Source organism: Panthera onca, chromosome A1 (assembly GCF_046562875.1).
Source record: "Panthera onca isolate mPanOnc1 chromosome A1, mPanOnc1 haplotype 2, whole genome shotgun sequence".
Taxonomy (NCBI): Eukaryota; Metazoa; Chordata; class Mammalia; order Carnivora; family Felidae; genus Panthera; species Panthera onca.
In genome coordinates this window covers 62,043,433-62,065,050 of record NC_138339.1, presented here as the reverse complement: position 1 = coordinate 62,065,050, position 21,618 = coordinate 62,043,433, and the positions used below count along the sequence as shown (strand labels likewise).

Below are 21,618 nucleotides of genomic sequence, written 5' to 3'. Positions count from 1 at the left end.
GACACTAGACACTTGCTCTGAGTTACCAAATGGGCTTTTACAACACAGAGAACCCGTCGTACTGCAGGTTTTCAGAATCACAGTGTCAGGGGATGGTGGGAAGGCACATGATTTTTGAAGACAACTCCCTAGGTGATTTCTGTGGGGCAGTATCCTCATTAGGAACACAATGTACTTGGACATTCTGGCCCTGTCCTCCCACCTGCCCCCAATCACCCACTGTTAAATATGTCCATTTTCTACCTTGGGTCTTTCTCCATTCGATTGTTTTCCTGCCAGGAGACTGGCATCTACCGCCCCGCCGCCCCCCCCCCCCCCACCCCATTGAGATGGCATTTCACCAAACCGTGGCCCTTGATCCACAACAAAATCCTGCATGGTTGTGACAGAAGGAAGCTAGAGGTGGTACCTGTCTTCTGGGTGATGCACTCTGGGAAAGGAAAGATGGAAGACCGAGTTACCCATGCAGCAAAGGCTTGTTGGGAGGGAAGGGAAATTTCCAGAGGAGGCCACTTTGGTCGGGGTCCTGTGTTTGGGAGATCCATGCCAATGGCATCTGACTGCGCCCTCTCTCTGTCCTAGGCTCTGGAAGAAGATCTGAACCAGAAGAAGCGAGAGCAGGAGATGTTCTTCAAACTGAATGAGGAGACAGAATGCCTGAACCCTACCACCCCAAACAAGGCCACCAAGTTCTTCCCCTATAGCTCTGTGGATGCTTCTTAACAGCCACCTGGGGCTGTGGCTGGCAGGTTGGCGGGCCTCCAAGGCCCTCCCATTCTCTGTGAACAAGTAACTCAGGACCCCCCCCCCCCCCCCGCTTCCCTCTTGCTTCCAGGCCAACTCGCATCTAGCCCCTTGCCTTGTGCTACCCCAGCTATGCCCAACAGACCCACCCCAGTGTTCCTTAATTCTCGCTCACTCATGGAGGGCGAGGTTTTATTATGTGTTGCCTGATCCTAATGTATGTCCCCTCTGAGCCCCACATCCCTTCAAGGTGTCAGTGATTTGGGCTGCTAGTGGGGTCACGGCCCGGGAGGAATGGTGTTCTGCAGCCTTGAGGCCCTCCTGCTTGCCAAAACGTCAGTTTTGCTATCTGTGGGCACAAAGCGCTACCATCAGTCACCATGAGTTTGTCCATATTGTGATTCTTGGTGTGGTGTCAGACAAGAACACGGCTCCTAACAGCCATTTCAGTTCCTAGCGAAGCCCGTCCTGCTGCCAGCTGCTCAGGGGCTGCCCTCATTCTTCCAGTAGCCCCCAATTTGCTTCCCTCTTGAGACAAGGCTGTGTCTACAATAGTGGGCTGGAGGAGAGCCTGAATCATTCATTCTGCTGGCCTTGGGTGTTTCTTGCCATCTTGTGTCCCTCTGCCTGTACACACATACGTACACAAGGCTTGGTCCCGTGGCATTACCCAGGCTTGCCTCTGCTCTGGGCCTCTTGTGCCAGGTGGGTTGAAACATACTCATTGCCTGAGCCTGTGCCACTGAGCATGTTTAGGTGGAGCCAATGGTTTGAAGGGTGCTGGGTACTGGCACAAGATGGTATATAGGCTGAACTGCCGGTCTGTGATTCCCTTTGGCGCCTACACTGGATGCTGTGTTCAGGGATAAATTCCTCACCACACAAGACTTTCACAGCCTAGGCTGTTCCCGTCTCATCCTTGCCCATCCTGTCTGCAGGCTGTTTCCCTCTGCCCCTCCTAGCAGGAGTCTGGCCTCATACTTGAGACAGAGGCTGGTAGTCGCTGGGATTTCTGTTCAGGAAGAAAAAACATCAGGGAGAAATGCAATGCTTCCTGCCCCCAGCAACAGAGCAGATGCAAAGCTGCTTCTTCTCAGATGGAATCCTGGGCCTTCGGGTTATTCAGCTGGCCACCCACAGATTCTGATCCCACAGGCTGCAGGATGTAGATAAAAAGTAATGCTCAAACAGGCATTCAGTTTATCTACAAAGAAAGCTTTTTTCACTTTGATTTCTAACTTGAAACAAATATAAACAAATGGCTTCTATAGGACGATAACCTGCTTTAAATAAACAAAACAGAAAACTGAAGGCGAGTTTGAGGAATCATGGATGACGTATTAAGTCTGGGTACTGTTTTGTCATGATGGAGTGGCTGACATCCCAGGAGGACTTTTTCCTTCTTCACTCCTACACGTTAAGGTTTGACACTTTGTCCTACAGCAATTCTCTGCAAGTTTCTTGGCACTGGTTGTAACTGGATCTTGGAGAGGGAGGGTTGCCATTCAGTAAGAAGGGACTTAGGGTTCCCAAGGCTTACATATGCAGTGAAGATGCTCTGCGGGCTGTGGGAACGCAGTGGTCCTCTTAAGTTGGTGAACATTTGAGCTTGCCTGCTTCAGTATTTGACCCAGATGCAGCAGTTTTCTGGTCTCACACAGATGAGACCAGTGAAACAATTGTCCCCTTTTATTCTTTTTGGTGCACAGGTGCCGGGAAAATGTGACCTAGCAGCAGTGTAATTACAGAACACTGTCCGAGTTCCACCAGCAAATGGTCAGGCAGGGCTGATTTGGGTTTTGTTTACACTATTGCCTGGGGTGTGAGAAGGGGCATTTACATGAAATGACGGTTTCGTGGTTCAGACGAAAGTCTTTGATCATTCCCCTATCTGGCTTCTCATTCACATTTGAATCTTATTCAAGAGTTGCTGCTTTCCTGTTCAGTGCTGCCCAAGTCCTGATGGCTCCCCTGTCCTTTCTGGATGGGGGCCGGTTGGATCCTCCAGCCTCATGATTGAGCCAACACGCATGCCCACCAGTGAGAAGGCCCACGCAGTATTCCGCATGCCCCGTGCTGATGTTTCCTCGGGAAGGGACAGATGGAACTGTTTCTTGTTTTCAGTCCGTTTTTGGCAGAGTAAATATAACTAACTTATATTTTCCCTTTATAAAGGATAGAAGTTATTTTTATGTAGTTTCAAAACTTTATACAAAACTTTTGTAAAATGTTCTCTACAAAGTTTAACTGCAAGAATGTAAATATGCTTCTAATAAAATAGCAAAAGGAGAGAAACCCTATTTGCATTTGTGCTTGTTCTCTCGGGTGGGGTGGAAACAGCACGGCAGACTTAGCCACGTTTGCCAGGCAAGAAAGGGTTTACCATCTTCTCCGTGCACTGGTGCTTTCCAGGTCACACGGCCAGTCAGACCTTGGGGTGGGTTTCTGTTTTGAAAGGAGTTATATTGGGTGTGTGTTCTCTACAGACATTGAACGACATTCGCATTCAACAATAAACATTTGGCCCCCAGGAGTTTCCAAATACTAACTTACTGAATCCTTTTAACAACCTGTGAGGAAGACATTGTCATTCCCATTTTATAGAGGAGTAAATAGATATGAAGCCAGGTAAGGTCAGGCTGAACTTCACCACACTGGTAAATGATGCCTATGAAATTCAAATTAGACCTTCTGAGGTGCTGTCTCCACCACACCTCCTCTCCCACTCTCAGCTGCCCATTACACTAAGAGTCATGCACTTAACTATCAGCTGCTGTATTTAAAAGCATTTTTCTCCCATGTTTCTAAAACCCCATTCAGGGGTTCTTAACCTGGGGTCTAAAGACCTCCCCTATCACCAGCAAGGGGTCCGAGGGTAGAATTCAGGGTGTCTTTGTTCCTGGATGGGAAAAGATTTGGTTTTTAGTTTGATTAAGCTCTAACTGAAATTCAGTATTTCCTTTCTGTATGGATGCAGGCAACCAGCTCTGTTAGGACAAGTGTGTCAGCAATAGAATTCAGAGATTTCATCTCATGTTACTGCTGTGCAAACACCTCCAAATTTTGTTCATCGCTTTGAAATAACAGTAGTTATTGGACTAATTGTAAGCTCCTGTTATTTAAGATTGAGATATTCAGGGGCGCCTGGGTGGCTCAGTTGGTTAGGCATCCAACTCTTGATTTTGGCTCAGATCATGATCTTACAGTTCATGAGATCAAGCCCCAGGTGGAGCCTGGTTGGGATCCTCTCTCTCCCTCTCTCTGTCCCTCCCCCGCTCAAAATAAACATTAAGAAAAACTGAGGTGTGCATATTACATTACATACACAGATCACATCTATAAGTCAATATATATATATATATTTTTTTCTAATATTTTGGTACCTATATTTCATTATGATAGGTTTCACTTGTAATCTATGTGCTTTACATTGTGCATCTGAAAGTATTCTCAGAAGGGATTGCATTCTTGGTGGAATGCCTTCAAATTAAGGACCTCTACTGTGTCTGCAGCCCTGAGCTGACACTGTCCTAGAAACCTGCTGACCAGCAGGTGGTGGTCCACTCTCAGGGTGTCTCATACGTCTGTGACTTGGTGTGTTGGGGCAAGGGGTGCAGTGCAAGCAAACAGCAGCTGGCATGCCTCCCATTAAGGGACAGAAAAATGACTGGGGTTCCCAGGAAAAAGGATTCATGAGACTGATGAAGAAGATAATGCATCAAAGGATACATGGAACTTGAGAAATGAGATCGTTCCACATTAACTGAGCCCTCTTATGCACTAAGTGCTTGAGGTGCTGAAATGAGTAAGACATTGACATGGTCTTCAAAATACTTGTCCTGCTGAGGAAACAGATCTGGAGAAAGAGTGTCAGTTCAGGCTGATGGAGCCTTGGAGAATGAGGAAAGAGCTCTCAGAGATGGTGATGCAGAATCTGGGAGGACTAGTTACTATGTGCCAGAACACATTCAGGGACTGGGTTGTGAAGTGGTTTATGAGCCATGAGGCTGGAGAGAACACGGCCAGACCCATGTACCTGGGCTCAAGCTGACCCTTACCATCCCAAGGGCAGTAAGAAATCTGGGAAAGAGTTTACTCAGGGGAAGTACAGTTGAAATCATGACTGCAGCAACTCAAGAGACCAGCCGAGGACAGAGATTAACATTGATGCTGGTGGGAATGATGGCCCACAAAGGCTGGAGGCTTTAGGAAGGAAAGGACAGAAGGTAGACCCCATAAGGGCAGGGAGTAAGACTCTAGCTGATCCCTAAACACCTAGAACCCAGCATGTTGCCACACTGAGTTACTCCGTCTGGGCTCCTTGTGCCACAAAGGATCTGAAAAGGGAGCAGCGGTGGCCTGGGGGCTGTAGACTGGATGTATATCAACCTAGTATGGTACCAGAGATGTTCACTAGGTCTGACTAACCAATGTGTTGCCAGTTAAAAACAAAACTGAGAGAACATCCACTTCCAGTGATGGCAGACTAGGTAACTCAAACCAGTCCTCTAAAGCTGAGGACAATTAGAAAAGCTGGACGAAAATATTCAACACGTCTACTTGAAGGTGCAAGAAAACTACAAGATAGTGAAGACTTACAAAGCCCAGATTGAAACAAGGACAGAACGGGGCGCCTGGGTGGCTCAGTCGGTTGAGTGTCCGGCTTTGGCTCAGGTCATGATCTCACAGTTCATGGGTTTGAGCCCCACATCGGGCTCTGTGCTGACAGTTCGGAGCCTGGATCCTGCTTCGGATTCTGTGTCTCCCTCTCTCTCTGCCCTTCCCCCATTCACACGCTGTCTCTGTGTCTCTCAAAAATGAATAAACGTTAAAAAACTTAAAAAAAAAAAAAAAAAAAAAGAAACAAAACAAGGACAGAAGGCCAGAGAGATGATTCTGGTGCTTTACCCTGAGAACATTTGCTGATCCTAGAGAGGGTATAAATGTGAACCTGACCAGAGTGCCAGGATTTCTGCAAGGAGAATTTGTACATGTAGTCAGTGCACTAGTTGCATCCTGTGTCCCAGTTTTTTTGGGCTGCTACTCTCAGGATGCCTCTTGATTGCCTGGATCTGGGGGCTGAAGTGGGGGGAGGTTGTGTTCCAGGGTCCCATGGGACTATAACAACTGGAGACAGTTCACGGCAGGCTATCACTCCCAGAATACTACTGCACAGACAGTAAATTAAAACACACCCCTAGTTTTTCTGTGAAAGAGGTTCAAATGGTTGTTCTGGAGCTGTGGCCTGAGGGGCAGGCTTTAGGTTTAGCACACATCTAGAGGCCTATGGAGGTGCCTATGTAGGCTGGGGGAATACCACCTTTGTGCTCTCCCTCTGCCTTGCTCCAGCTCTCTAGTATCTCCCAGAAACGAACATATACACTTCTCTGGAGCCCTGATTTTTGCTAATGTCATCCACGGAACACCTCCAGATCACCTTGTCTGGTGGCCAGCAGGGTTCATGCTTGTGGTCTCACAGTACTGTATATATTTGCGTACTCAAAAGCTGCTACCTGAAGGTCTGGCTTCCAATCAGCCTGAATCTAGACGCTGAGATCCCCTACTTTAGGATGGACAGAGCTTGGTACACCCTCAACAAAGAGAGCTTTACATTAAAAATAAAATAGGCTGCATGGAAAATCATAAAGGTTCAAGAGCTAGACAAGGCTGAACAATAATATTCATCTCTTATACAAGGCCACTCCTTCAAGACTAGAAGAGGTGGTTGTTTCACTTAATACATAGAAACAAACACAGAGTCAAGCAAAATCAGGAAATAGGAATATGTTCTAAACAAAAGAAAAAGATAAAACCTTAGAAAAGAAGTCTTAATGAAATGTGTAAGTAATTTGCTTGATGAAGAGTTCAAAGTAATGGTCATAAAGATGTTCACCCAATTTGGGAAAAGAAGGATGCTCACGCAACTTGGAAGAAGAATGGATGAGCACAGTGAGAACTTTAACAAATGGATAGAAAATATAAGAAAGTACCAAATAAGCCTCAGAGCTGAAGAATACAATAACTGAACTGAAAAATACACTAGAGGGATTCAACAGCAGACTAGATGAAGCAGAAGATCAGTGAACTCAAACACAGGGCAGTGGAACTCCCCAATCAGAGCAGCAAAAATAAAAAAAAAAAATTGAAGAGTGAAGACAGCTTAAGGGATTTACAGGACAACATCAAGTGGACTAACATTTGCATTATAGAGGTTGCAGGAAGAGAAGAAAGGGGCAGAAATTTTAGTTGAAGGAAGTAAGGCTGAAAACTTCCCTAAGCTGGAGAAAGAAATGAACACCCAGATCCAAGAAACCCAGAGAATTCCAAAGAGATAAACTCAAAAGACCCCACACCAAGACATATTATAATTAAAATGTCAAAAGTTTGGGGCGCCTGGGTGGCTCAGTCGGTTGAGCGTCCGACTTCGGCTCAGGTCATGATCTCACGGTCCGTGGGTCCGTGGGTTCGAGCCCCGCGTCGGGCTCTGGGCTGATGGCCCAGAGCCTGCGGCCTGCTTCCGATTCTGTATCTCCCTCTCTCTCTGCCCCTCCCCCGTTCATGCTCTGTCTCTGTCTCAAAAATAAATAAAAAAGTTAAAAAAAATAAAAAATAAAAAAATAAAATGTCAAAAGTTTAAGCAAGGAGAGAAATCTTAAGAGCAGCAAGAAGAAAACCAACTTGTTATGTACAAAGGAACCTCCATTAGACTCTCAGCAGATTTTTCAGCAGAACCATTGCAGGCCAGAAGGAGTGGCATGATACATTCAAAGTGCAGAAAGAAAAAAACCTTCCAACCAAGAATACTCTATTTGGCAGAGTTATCATTCAGAATTGAAGCAGAGAGAGTTTTCCAGGTGAGCAAGGCTAAAGGAATTCATTATCATTAACCTGACCTTAGAAGAAATGCTAAATGTACTTTATACACTGAAAAGAAAGGGTGCCAATTAGTAACAAGAAACCATATGAAAGAATAAATCTTACCAGAAAGGTAAATATACAGTAAAGGTAGTGGATCAATCATTTATAAAGTTAGTATGAAGTTTAAAGAAAAGCAGTAAAATACTACAATAATTAGTCAAGTAATACACAAGATAAGTATAAAATTGTGACAACAAAAACATAAAACAGGCTAGGGGAGAGTAAAAACATAAAGCTTTAAAATGGATTCAAATTTAAGGTGTTATCAACTTAAAATAGAGTGTTATGAATATAGGTTGTTGTATATAAGCCTCCTGGTAACCACAAAGCAAATACCTATAGTAGACACAATAAAGATCATGAGTAAGGAACCTGAGCATACCACTAAAGAAAGTCATCAAGCCACCAAGGAAGAGAGCAAGAGAAGAAAGGAAGAGACAGAAACTACAAAACAACTAGAAAACAATGAACAAAATAACAATAGTTACATACCTATCAATAACTACTTTAAATGTAAAAGGACTAAATTCTTTAATCAAAAGACAGAGTGGCTGAATGGAAAAAAAAAAAAAAAATAAAACCCAACTACATGATGTCTACAAGAGACTCACTTCACATGTAAAGGACACACACAGACTAAAAGTAAAGGGATGAAAAAAGATGTTCCACACAAATGTAAACCAAAATAAAGTTGGGGTAGCTATAATTATATTTAAAAAATCCCACTTTGGGGTGCCTGGGTGGCTCAGTTGGTTGAGCATCTGACTTTGGATCAGGTCATGATCTTGCGGTTCATGAGTTCGAGTCCCACGTTGGGCTCTGTGCTGACAGCTCAGAGCCTGGAGCCTGCTTCAGATTCTGTGTCTCCCTCTCTTTGCCTGTCCCCACTTGTTCTCTGTCTCTGTCTCTCTCTCAAAAATAAATAAACATTAAAAAAATTAAAAAATAAAACCTACTTTAAACCAAAAACATAATAAGAAACAAGGGCACATTATATAATGATAAAGGACTCAATTCAATAAAAATATATAACTTTTTTTTTTTTTCAACGTTTATTTTATTTTTGGGACAGAGAGAGACAGAGCATGAACGGGGGAGGGACAGAGAGAGAGGGAGACACAGAATCGGAAACAGGCTCCAGGCTCCGAGCCATCAGCCCAGAGCCCGACGCGGGGCTCGAACTCACGGACCGTGAGATCGTGACCTGGCTGAAGTCGGACGCTTAACCGACTGCGCCACCCAGGCGCCCCAAAAATATATAACTTTTTAAAATATTTATAGACCCAACACAGGAGCACCTAAACATATAAAGGAAATATTAACACACCTAAAGGGAGAAATAGCAACACAATAATAGTAAGGGGTGTTAATATACCACTTACATCAATAGATAGATCATCCGGAGAGAAACTCAATAAGGATAAATCAGCCTTAAATAACATGTTAAACCATACAGATTTAACAGATACATATGGAACATTCCATCCAAAAGCAACAGAATAACATACATGGAATGTTCTACAGAATAGATCATAGTTTAGTCCACAAAACAAGCCAATAAATTAAGGATATTGAAATCATATCAAGCATCTTTTCCAACCACAATTGAATGGAACTAGAAATCAATTACAAGGAGAAAACTGGAAGGGTGCCTGGGTGGCTTAGTCAGTTAAGCATCTGACTTTGGCTCAGGTCATGATCTTGCAGTCCATGACTTCAAGCCCCACATCAGGCTCTAGGCTAACAGCCTGGAGCCTGCTTTATATTCTGTGTCTCCCTCTGTCTCTGCTCCTCCTTTGTTCGTGCTCTCTCGCTCTCTCTCTTTCTCTCAAAATAATAAACATTAAAAAAAAAACCCTGGAAAATTCACAACTATGTGGAGATTAAATCACATGCTACTGAACAACCAATGAGTCAAGAGAAATAACAAAAATTTGTTGAGACTAAATAAAATGGAAATACAATATCCCCAAATTTATGAGATACAATAGAAGTAGTTCTTTTTTAAAAAAAAATTTTTTTTAACATTTTATTTATTTTTGAGACAGAGAGAGACAGAGCATGAACGGGGGAGGGGCAGAGAGAGAGGGAGACACAGAATCGGAAGCAGGCTCCAGGCTCTGAGCCATCAGCGCAGAGCCTGACGCGGGGCTCGAACTCACGGACCGCGAGATCGTGACCTGAGCCAAAGTCGGACGCTCAACCGACTGAGCCACCCAGGCGCCCCTAATGGAAGTAGTTCTAAGAGGGAAGTTTATACTGATAAAGGCCTATATCAAGAAACAAGAAATATTTCAAATAAATGTTTGAACTTGACACCTCAAGGAACTAGAAAAAGAACAAAATCCAAAGTTAGTAGAAGGTAGGATATAACGAAGATCAGAGTACAAATAAATGAAATAGAAACTAAAAAGAAGGGGGAGGGGGTGCCTGGATGGCTCAGTCATTTGAATTTCTGACTCTTGGTTTCTGCCCAGGTCATGATCTCACAGTTTTGTGGGTTCAAGACCTGTGTCTGGCTCTGTGCCAGCAGTGCAGAGTCTGCTTAGGATTCTCTCTTTCTCCTACTCTGTCTGCCCCTCCCCTGCTCATGCTGTCTCTCACAAAATAAATAAAACTTAAAAAAAAAAAAAAAACTAAGAAGACAATAGAAAAGATAAATGAAACTAACAACTGGTTCTTTGGAAAGATTAAAATGGCACACCATTAACTAGACTTAGTCTCACCAAGAAAAAGACAAGGGTTCAAATGAAATCGGAAATGAAAAAGGAGACATTACTGATACCACAGTAATACGAACACCAACAAATTGGACAAGCTGGTAGAAAAGAAAAAATTCCTAGAAACACACAGCCTTAGAGGACCGGATCACGAAGAAATAGAAAATCTGAATATACCAATTGCTAGTAAGGTGAGTGATTAGTAATCAAAAACCTCCAAACAACAACAATAAGAACAGCAAAACAAAACAAAACCAAAAAACCTCCCAAGAAATAAAAGTCCAGGACCAGATGGTTTCACTGGTGAATTCTACCATCCTAAGAGTTCATACCAATCCTTCTCAAACTCTTCTGAAAAACTCAAGAGGAAAGAAGACTTCCAAACTCATGTTATGAGGCCAGTATGACCCTAATACCCAAACCAGACAAAGATTCCACAATAAAAGAAAATTACAGGCCAGTATCATTGATGAACATAGATGCAAAAATCCACAACAAAACATTAGCAAACCAAATTCAACAATACATGAAAAGGATCATATGCCATGATCAAGTGGGATACGTACTAGGGATGCAAGGATGGTGCAACATCCACAAATCAATCATGATACACAACATTAACAAAGCCAAGGATAAAAATCATATGATTATCTGAATAGATGTGGAAGAAACGTTTGACAAAATTCAACATCCATTCATGATAAAAAAAAGTCTTGACAAAGTGGGCTTGAGGGGACATACCTCAACATAGAAAGGTCATAATATGACAAGCTCACAGCTAATATCACACTTAACAGTGCTTTTAAGATCAGGAATAAGACAAGGACGCCCATTCTTGCCAGTTTTTTTCAACACAATACTGGAAGTCCTAGCCAGAGCAATTAGGCAAGGAAAAAAAAAGCATCTAAACTGGAAAGCAAGAAGAAAATGACCACTATTTGGAAATGACATGATACTGAATGTAGAAAACCCTAAAGATGCCATACACACACACACACACACACACACACACACACACACACACACACACACACACAAAGTGCCTGTTAGACCTAATAAATTAAGGTAAGTTCCAGAATATAAAGTATGCAAAAAAGCTTCTACACATTAATAACAGACTATCAGAAAGAGAAATTAAGAACACAAGTCCATTTACAATTGTATGGGGGCGCCTGGGTGGCTCAGTCGGTTAAGCGTCTGACTTCAGCTCAGGTCATGATCTCGCAGTTTGTGAGTTCGAGCCCCGCGTCGGGCTCTGTGCTGACAGCTCAGAGCCTGGAGCCTGCTTCAGATTCTGTGTTTCCCTCTCTCTGCCCCTCCCCCACTCGTGTTGTTTCTCTCTCACTCAAATAAGTATTAAAATTAAAAAAAAATTGTATGAAAAAGAATAAAATACCTAGGAATAAATTTAACCAAGGAGATAAAACACCCATACACTGAAATCTATGAGATACTGATGAAAGAAAATGAAGAGGACACAATTAAGTGGAAAGATATTCCATGCTCATGGCTTAGAATATTGTTAAAATGTCCATACTACCTAAAGCAATCTACAGATTTAATATAATCCCTATCAAAATTCTAACATCATTTTTTACAGATATAGAACCAACAACCCTAAAATTTGTATGTAACCATAGAAGACCTTGAATAACAACAGCAATCTTGAGAAAAAAAGAACAAAGCCAGAGGCATCACAATCCTTGACTTCTAACTATATTACAGGGCTAAAATAATCAAAACAGTATGGTGTTGGCATAAAAACAGCCACAAAGATCAATGGAACAGAACAGAGAGCCCACATGTATGGTCAATTAAGTTATGACAAAGGACCCAAGAATATAAAATGGGCAGGACAGTCTCTTCAGTAAATGCTGCTGGGGAAACTGAATAGCCACAAGGATAAAAATGAAAAGTAGATGACTATCGGGGCGCCTGGGTGGCTCAATCAGTTAAGCATCTGACTTCACCTCAGGTCATGATCTCATGCCTCGTGAGTTTGAGCCCCATATCAGGCTCTGTGCTGACAGCTCAGAGCCTGGAGTCTGCTTCAGATTCTGTGCCTCCCTCTCAGTCTGCCCCTCCCCTGCTCACACTCTTTCTCTCTCTCTCCCTCAAAAATAAATAAACATTAAAATATTTAAAAAAAGAAAACTAGGTAACTATTTTACATTATATATAAAACTAACTCAAAATGGGTAAAAAAGGCTTGAATGTAAGACATGAAACCATTAAACTCCTAGAGGAAAACAGGCAGTCAGTTCCTTAACATTGGTCTTCGTGAGGATTTTTTTGGATCTGACACCAAAAGCAAAGGTAACAAAAGTAAAAAAATAAAAAGTAAACAAGCAGAACTATATCAAACTGAAAACCTTTTGCAAATCATATATAATAAGGGCCTAAAAATCCAAAATTTATTAAAAAAACTCATACAACTCAATAGCAAGAGTCAATCTGATTAAAAAGTGGGCAGAGGACCTTAATAGACATTTTTTCTTTTTTCAAGTTTATTTATTTTTGAGAGAGAGTGAGCAAACAGGGGACAGGCAGAGAGAGAGGGAGAGACAGAATCCCAAGCAGGCTCCACATTGTCAGTGCAGAGCCCGATGCAGAGCTCGATCTCATGAACAGTGAGATCATGACCTGAGCCAAAATCAAGAGTCAGGTGCCTAACCGACTGAGCCACACAGGTGCCCCAGACATTTTTTTCAAAGACAGATGGCCAAAAAGTATATGAAAGTATGATCAACATCACTAATCATCAGGGAAATGCAAATCAAAACCATGATGAGATACCACCTCACACCTGTTAGAATGGCTATCATCAAAAGACAAGAAACAGCATGTGTTGATGAGGATGAGGAGAAAAAGGAACCATCACGCACTCTTTGTGGGAATGTAAATTGATGCAGCCACTGTGGAGAACAGTATGGAGGTTCTTCTAAAAATTAAAAATATCATTACCATATGATCCAGCAATTCTACTATGGGTATTTATCCAAGGAAATGAAAACACTAACTTAAAAAGATATGCACTACCATGTTCACTGCAGCATTATTTATAATAATCAATATACGGAAACAACCTGTGTCTATCAATGAATGAATGGATAAAGAATCTGTGGCGTGTGTACACACACGATGAAATACTATTCATTCATAGAAAAGAATAAAATCTTGCTATTTGCAACAAAAGAGATGGACTTTGAGGTCTCTGCATAGATACAGAGATAGATTGGTGGTTGCCAGTGGTGGGGATGAGGGTTTATAGGTGAAATGGGTGAAGGTGGTCAAAAGATACAAACTTCCCATCATAAAATAAGTAAGTCATGGGGATATAATGTACAGCATGAAGACTATAGTTAATAATACTGTATTGCGTATATGAAAGTTGCAAAAGGAGAGGGGCGCCTGGATGGCTCAGTTGGTTAAGCATCCAACTCTTGATTTTGGCTCAGGTCATGGTCTCACATTTCTTGAGTTCGAGCCCTGTGTCGGACTCTGCACTGACAGTGAAGATTCTATCACTCTCTCTCTCTACCCCTCCCCTGCTTGCTTTCACCCTCTCTCTCAAAATAAATAAACTAAGAAAAAAAAAAGTTGCAAAGGGAGTAGCTCTTAAGAGTCCTTATGACAAGAGATAATTTTTTTCTAACTCTTGTGAAAATCAAATACAAATAAAGACCAGACTTGAAAATTCTCTGGGTAGACAAAACCAGTTGAGTCATACAGGCAAAGCTTAACTTACTAGCTTATTTTTTAAGGCAAGTGAGGCTAACTTGACCGGGGACACTTCTTCTTGCCTATGCCTCTGAAAATGATAAATGAAACTTAAATTGATCCCAAAACTGATATGAGGTAACCACTAACTGATTCCCTTTCATTTAAGAAAATTCAAATACTGTAACCAGTCACTGCCTATATGCCACATAAACTGGTTTATAACGATATACTTGTGAGCCTCATTCTATGTTTTGGTTTGAGAGCCCCTGGCTTGCACACTGCCTTTTTAGTGTAAGCACAATTAATTTTTACTAATAGTACTTTGGGGAGTCATTGGTTTTATGTCTGTTTTTTTTCCCCCCTGAACTTTTGACACAGTACACTGGGCTCACTGATTTCTCACTGACCCTGGAGTTTCAGGGTACATCTCTCTCTCTCTTTTTTAAAAAAAATGTTTATTTATTTTTGAAGGAGAGAGAGAGAGAGAGAGAGAGAGTGAGCAGGGGAGGGGCAGAGAGAGTGGGAGACACAGAATCCCAAGCAGGCTCCAGGCTGTGAGCTGTCAGCACAGATCCTGATGCGGGACTTGAACTCACTAGGTGTGAGATCATGACCTGAGCTGAAGTCAGACACTTAACTGACTGAGCCACTCGGGCACCCCCAGGGTACATTTCTCTTGATTTGAGCTCCAGTATCTTTGTTCTGGGCTCTCCAACTTCATTGTCACATATGTTTTCTGTTTTTGTTTGTTGAAGCTTCTTGGTAAGTCACCCTCTGTACGTAAGGGAAAAAAAAACAACCATGATTCTCTGGATTTTAGGTCATGGTAGGATTACTAAGGCTCCCATACATTATTTGGGTTAGGGAAACTAAAGGCAAAGATGGGGTCTACCTGGTCTAAAACTCTTTCTGTACGTCCTGTAAAGACTCCTCCCTCTTGTATGTATAACCACTATGGATGACGATCTTGTGTATTTTTGGAAAATGTGTGAACTTTCAGATAATTTGGAATTGTAGTGACCCACTTGGAGGTCATTTCACTTAGATAAATCCAGCTTAAAGAGCACCCTTGAAAAGAGATGACCAAAACTCTCACAGATAATGGAATGCATGCTTTGGTACATAGAAGCTTCTAAAAGATAAGATGACTCCAAAAATAGCTTCTGCGAAAGAATCTTTATAGCATGCAAATAAAAAACATTTAGTAAAAACTATGGCCATCTAACCAGGCAACCTTAACTTAGTCCCTCTGCCAAACACAATTTGGATCTAAACTATTGAGTTTTGAATTATTGTACCTGAGACATAATAAAAATTTTAAGATGAAAACATAAGATCTATGTGTGTGTCTGTATGTTTATGTCTATCTAGTATGTATATTATGTATATTATATATATGTGGTATTCTAAAAATAGTTCTATTTAGGGGAGCCTGGTGGCTCAGTCGGTTAAGCATCTGACTCTTGATTTTGGCTCAGATCATGATCTCACGTTTCACGGGATCAAGCCCCACGTCAGGCTCTGCGCTGACAGCATAGAGCCTGCTTGGGATTCTCTATCTCCTTTCTCTGCCCCTCCCCCCCATTAATAAATAAACACTTTAAAAAAAAGTCTTAAAAAAAAGAGTTATATTTAATTGGCTAAAAGCAAAAGAAACACTTGTATAAATTAAGTATTCCTAAAACTTTCAGAAATACATAATCTAACCCAAATGTTTTCCAAGTTCACATGATATGGGATAATTTTTTTTTTTTAAGATTTTTTTTTTAAGTAATCTCTACAACCAATGTGGGGCTCAAACTCACAACCCCAAGATCAAGAGTAGCACGCTCCACTAACTGAGCCAGCCAGAGGTCCCTGGGATAATTTCTGATAAACAGAAAGTAGTTTAAGTTTGTTGGTTTAGTAAATACAGGCATGTATTCAGAATTGTCAACATAAATTAATGCAAACATACAACTTTTTCTACCTGGGTTTACTAGCTCATGCTATATTTATGTTGCAAATTTTATCAACAAGAAAAATAACTTAAAATGATGATTAACTGTTTCATGTCTAAGCATAATTGTTAAAAACAAATAATTTAAATAAATTTAAATAAGATAAAAGTTTACATTAAGTTAAACTATATAATGAATATTCATTGAGTATATGTCATTCTCAAATAAGATAATATACTGAGACATGGATTGCTTAACATGCTTATCTAGTTTTGGCATTTTAATTTTTTTAATGTTTATTTTTATTATTATTATTTTTTTAATTTTTTAATGTTTATTTTTGAGAGACAGGGAGAGACAGAGCATGAGCAGGGGAGGGGCAGAGAGAGAGGGAGACACGGAATCAGAAGCAGGCTCCAGGCTCTGAGCTGTCAGCACAGAGCCCAACGTGGGGCTTGAACCCACAAACTGAGATCATGACCTGAGCCGAAGTTGGATGCTCAACTGACTGAGCCACCCAGGCACTCCAATGTTTATTTATTTTTGAGAGAGAGAGAGAGAGAGAGAGAGAGAGTGAGACCAGGGGAGGCAGAGAGAGAGGGGGAACAGAGGATCCAAAGTGGGCTCTGGGCTCACAGCAGAGAGTCCGATGTAGGTCATGAGCTCATGAACCGTAAGATACTGACCTGAGCCAAAGTCAGATGCTCAACCGACTGAGCCATCCAGGTGCCCTTGCATTTTAATTTTTACAGAGACAAAAGATATTTGGGTATATTAATAAATGTCTTTGCCACATTGAAAAATTGTACTACAAGGGACTCTTGGGTTGCTCAGTCAGCTAGGCATCCGACTCTTGGTTTTGGCTTGGATCATGATCTCGCAGCTTTGTGGGTTTGAGCCTTTCATCAGGTTCTGTGCTGGCAGCCTGCTTGGGATTCTCTCTCTTCCCCTCTCTGCCCCTCCCCTACTCATGCTGTCTCTGTCTCTCTCAAAATAAATAACTTAAAAAAAAAAAAAGAAGGGAAAAATTGTACTATGGAAAACATGTCTCTAAAAATTGTGTTTTTATAACTGCATTTATAAGTTTGCTGATCTATGGGATGCTAATATATGAAAGACAGTTCACAATTGTCTGTGCCATAGTTTTCACCGGAAGGTAAGGATTACTAATATTAAAATTTATAATCAATATGTAAAAAAAAATCTATTTATTAGAGACAGTAAAAGTTAAAGAGATCCAATTTTGTGTACAAAATGTGGGAAGAAAATCAGGTGTGTTTATGTGCAGAATATGCAAAGAAGATAGGATGTTTTTTCATTATGGAAAAAGAGAGTATTGTTGTCTGAACTAAAATGGTTGTTCCAGAATAAGAAAGTAAAAAGAATGGGACAGAGCCTAAATGGATATAGAAAGTTGCAGAAGGTTTGTGGAAAAGAAATTTTATGTCATGAGGTCAAAGCTGAGTAAAACTGAATAGATTTACCATAAGGGTTTTTAAAAATAAGCTTTAATATATAGTGTATTTATATAAAACTGTAATTTGATTTTCTTTCATATGCTAAAAGGACAAAGTTTTCTTAGATTATTGGTCTGCTCTTTTTTTATAAAAATGTTTTTAATGTTTATTTATTTTTGAGAGAGAGAGAGCCAAAGTGTGAGCAGGGGTGGAGCAGAGAGAGAGGGACACACAGGATCGGAAGCAAGCTCCAGGCTCTGAGCTGTCGGCACAGAGCCTGACATGGGCTTGAACTCACAGACCATGAAATCATGACCTGAGCCAAAATCTGATGCTTAACTGACTGAGCCACCCAGGAGCCCTTGGTCTGCTCTTGACAGGATTATGAAAGGGTTTCCTTGACTTTTAAGTAATTTGCTTAGAAAACAAAGATTCTATGTTTTATCAAAATAATTTCCTGTGGTTTATATTGTCTTTATCATGCTTTTGATTACTTTAAAAAACCCTGAGTCTTCGCCATTAAAAGAGATAAGTTTTTTTTACGAATATACAACTTTCTGTATTTGTCTTTGAAATCTTTTGTCACTTTGAATGGACATTAAGTACAGTTTCACAGTGAAACTGTTATCCTATTTGATCAAGTGTTTTAAATCTTTTGGGGTGCCTGGGTGGCTCAGTCAGTTGAGCATCTTACTTGGGCTCAGGTCGTGATCTTGCAGTTCATGAGTTTGAGCCCCACGTCGGGCTCTGTGCTGACAGCTCAGAGCCTGGAGCCTGCTTCAGATTCTGTGTCTCCCTCTCTCTCTGCCTCTCACCTGCTTGCGCTCTCTCTCTCTCAAAAATAAACATTAAAAAAAAAATTTAAATCTTTTGACACTTTTTAAAAAAATTCTAATTTTTTTGTTTTTGAGAGAGAGAGCATGAGTGAGGAGGGAGGGCCAGAGAGGAGGACAGAGGATCTAACGTGGGCTCTGCTGACCGCAGACAGCCGGATGTGGGGCTGGAACTCATGAATCATCAGATCATGACCTGAGCCGAAGTTGGACGCTTAACTGACTGAGCCACCCAGGTGCCCCTTTTGACATTTTTAAGGAACTTCACCAAATCATTTTTTGTTTTTTTAAAGATTTTATTTTTGAGGTGCCTGGGTGGCTCAGTTGGCTAAACGTTTGGCACTTGATTTCAGCTCAGGTTATGATCTCACAGTTTGTGGGTTCAAGCTCCGTGTTGGGCTCTGTGCTGACAATGAGGGCCTGCTTAGGACTGTCTCTCTCTCCCTCCCTCTCTGCCCTTCCCTTGCTCATGCTCTCCCTCTAATAAATAAATAAATAAAACTTAAAAAAAAAAAAAAAAGAAAAAGACTTTTATTTTGAAGTAATCTCTACACTCAGTGTGGGGCTTGAACTCACAACCCCAAGATCCAGAGTCTCATGCTCCACCAACTGAGCCAGCCAGATGCTCCTCACCAAATCAAATTCTCTTTTTTAATTTGAACTAATTTTGGGACTTTCCCGAGGAACCTTTAAAAAAATCTCAAAAGATTTGCGCTCTTTCCGCATAAAAGAGAAATATTAATTTATTTAGGCTTAGTTGATATATTAAGCTGCATGGGAAACATTGCCAAATAAGAAGTTTGCTTAATCTCCTTAGCGAGCCCCGCATTGGGCTCTGTGCTGACAGCTCAAAGCCTGGAGCCTGCTTCCGATTCTGTGTCTCCTTCTCTCTCTGCCCCTCCCCTACTCATGATCTGTCTGTCTCTCTCTCTCTCTCAAAAATAAACATTAAAATAAATTTAAAAAAATAAAGTACTATATATCACAAAAATAACAATTTGCTTTTCAATTGCATCTTTTTTTTTTTTTTTGGTGAACTCTTACCAGATCTTTAACCGAAGCTATTTTTAAGTCTCTTCATTCACAGTCATTTATTGTTTTACTCTTTTTCTCTGGAAGCACTTACAATCAACTACAGGCAAAAATGCTTCATCTTCAAAAAGATTCATGGAAAAGACCCTGACAACTACTCTATAATACAGGTTTCTGATAACATTAAATACTACCACTGACCTAGGTAAGAATTTCTAAACATCTAATGGAAAGGTGATTGATTCACAAAGCTGCTAACCCAAGATGAAGCAAAACAAAATTACAGGTCTCTGAATAAACTGATGAAGATGATTATAAATACAAATTAAAAATGTGAATCAAAAGTACAATGAGGTATCACCTCACCCCTGTCAGAATGGCTAAAACAAAAAACACAAGAAGGGGGCACCTGACTGGCTCACTGGGTAGAGCATGTGACTCTTTTTTTTCTTAATTTTTTTTTTTTTTAATGTTTATTTATTTTTGAGAGAGAGAGAGAGACAGAGCGTGAGTGGTGGAGGAGCAGAGAGAGAGAGGGAGACACAGAAACAGAAGCTGGCTCCAGGCTCTAAGCTGTCAGCACAGAGCCCGATGAAGGGCTTGAACTCACAAACTGCGAGATCATGACCTGAGCTGAAGTCAGATGCTTAATCGACTGAGTCACCCAGGTGCCCCTGTGACTCTTGATCTCAGGGTCGTGAGTTTGAGCTCCAAGTTGGATGTAGAAATTACTTAAATGATTAAATAAATAAAAACTAAACAAACAAAACCCCCCAAAAGAAACCAGTGTTGGTGAGGATATGGAGAAAAAGGAACCCTCTTGGACTAATGGTGGGAATGCAAACTGGTGAAGCCACTGTGGAAAACAGTATGGAGGTTCCTCAAAAAGTTAAAAATAGAACTATTCTATGGTTCAGAAATTGCACCATTGGGTATCTACCCCCAAAGTACAAAAACACGAATTCAAAGATACGTGCACCCTTATGTTTATAGCACCATTATTTACAATACCAAATTATGGAAGCAGCCCAAGTTATATCGATAGATGATGGATAGGGGCGCCTGAGTGGCTCAGTCAGTTAAGCATCCGACTTTGGCTCAGGTCATGATCTCACAGTTCATGAGTTCGAGCCCCATGTCGGGCTCTGTGCTGACTGCTCAGAGCCTGGAGTCTGCTTCAGATTCTGTGCCTCCCTCTCACTCTGCCCCTCCCCAACTCTTTCTCTCTTTCACTCTCTCTCAAAAATAAACATTAAAAAAATAGATGAATAAAGAAGTGGTATATATACAATGGAATATTATTTGGCTAAAAAAAGGATGAAATCTTGCCACTTGCAATGACATGGATAGAGCTAGAGAGTATAATGCTAAGCAAAATAAATCAGACAAAGCCAAATACCGTATGATTTCACTCATATGTGGAATTTAAGAAACAAAACCAGTGAGGGGCTCCTGGGTGGCTAATCGTCTGACTCTTGATCTCAGCTTAGGTCTTGATCTCAGGGTCATGAGTTTAAGCCCAGGACTGGGCTCCCTGCTGGGCGTGAAGCCTACTTAAAAAACAAATAAACGTGGGGCACCTGGGTGGCTCAGTCGGTTGAGCGTCCGACTTCAGCTCAGGTCACGATCTCGCGGTCTGTGAGTTCGAGCCCCGCGTCGGGCTCTGGGCTGATGGCTCAGAGCCTGGAGCCTGCTTCCGATTCTGTGTCTCCCTCTCTCTGACCCTCCCCCATTCATGCTCTGTCTCTCTCTGTCTCAAAAATAAATAAACTTAAAAAAAAAAAACAAATAAACAAACAAAAGAACACCAGAAATGAGCAAAGGAAAGAAAGCACAGAGACAAACCAAGAAACAGACTCTCTTTTTCTTTTAGGTAAGCTCTATGCCCAACATGGGGCTTGAACTCATGACCCCAAGATCAAGAGTCTTATGGTCTACTGACTAAGCCAGCCAGATGTCCCTTAAGAAACAGACTCTTCACTATAGAGAACTGATGGTTATCAGAGGGGAAGTGGATGGGGGAGTTGGTGAAATAGGTGATGGGGATTGAGGAGGGCACTTGTGATGAGCACTGGGTGGCTTTTTTTTTTTTTTTTTGAGAGAGAGCGAGCGAGAGCGAGAGAGAGCATGCGCGTGAGCATGCACAAGTGGGGGAAGGGCAGAGGGGGAGAGAGAGAATTTTAAGCAGGCTCCATGACCAGTGAGCAGCCAGACTCAGCACTGGATCCCATGACCATGAGATCATGACCTG

General features: G+C 41.5%; 2 protein-coding genes across 7 annotated transcripts in view; one reads left to right on the top strand and one right to left on the bottom strand.

Annotated features, from left to right (window-relative positions):
- STK10 (serine/threonine kinase 10) overlaps positions 1–3,039 on the top strand; it is a 117,356-nt gene extending 114,317 nt beyond the window's left edge. The window contains exon 19 of the mRNA XM_060635024.3: positions 583–3,039. Coding sequence (XP_060491007.2) covers positions 583–723 — 141 coding nt within the window. The 3' untranslated portion in view covers positions 724–3,039. The remainder of the gene's footprint in view (positions 1–582) is intronic.
- Positions 1–21,618, bottom strand: part of LOC144616372 (uncharacterized) — a 70,578-nt gene that overhangs the window by 19,991 nt on the left and 28,969 nt on the right. The gene's annotated exons all lie outside the window — the stretch shown is intronic.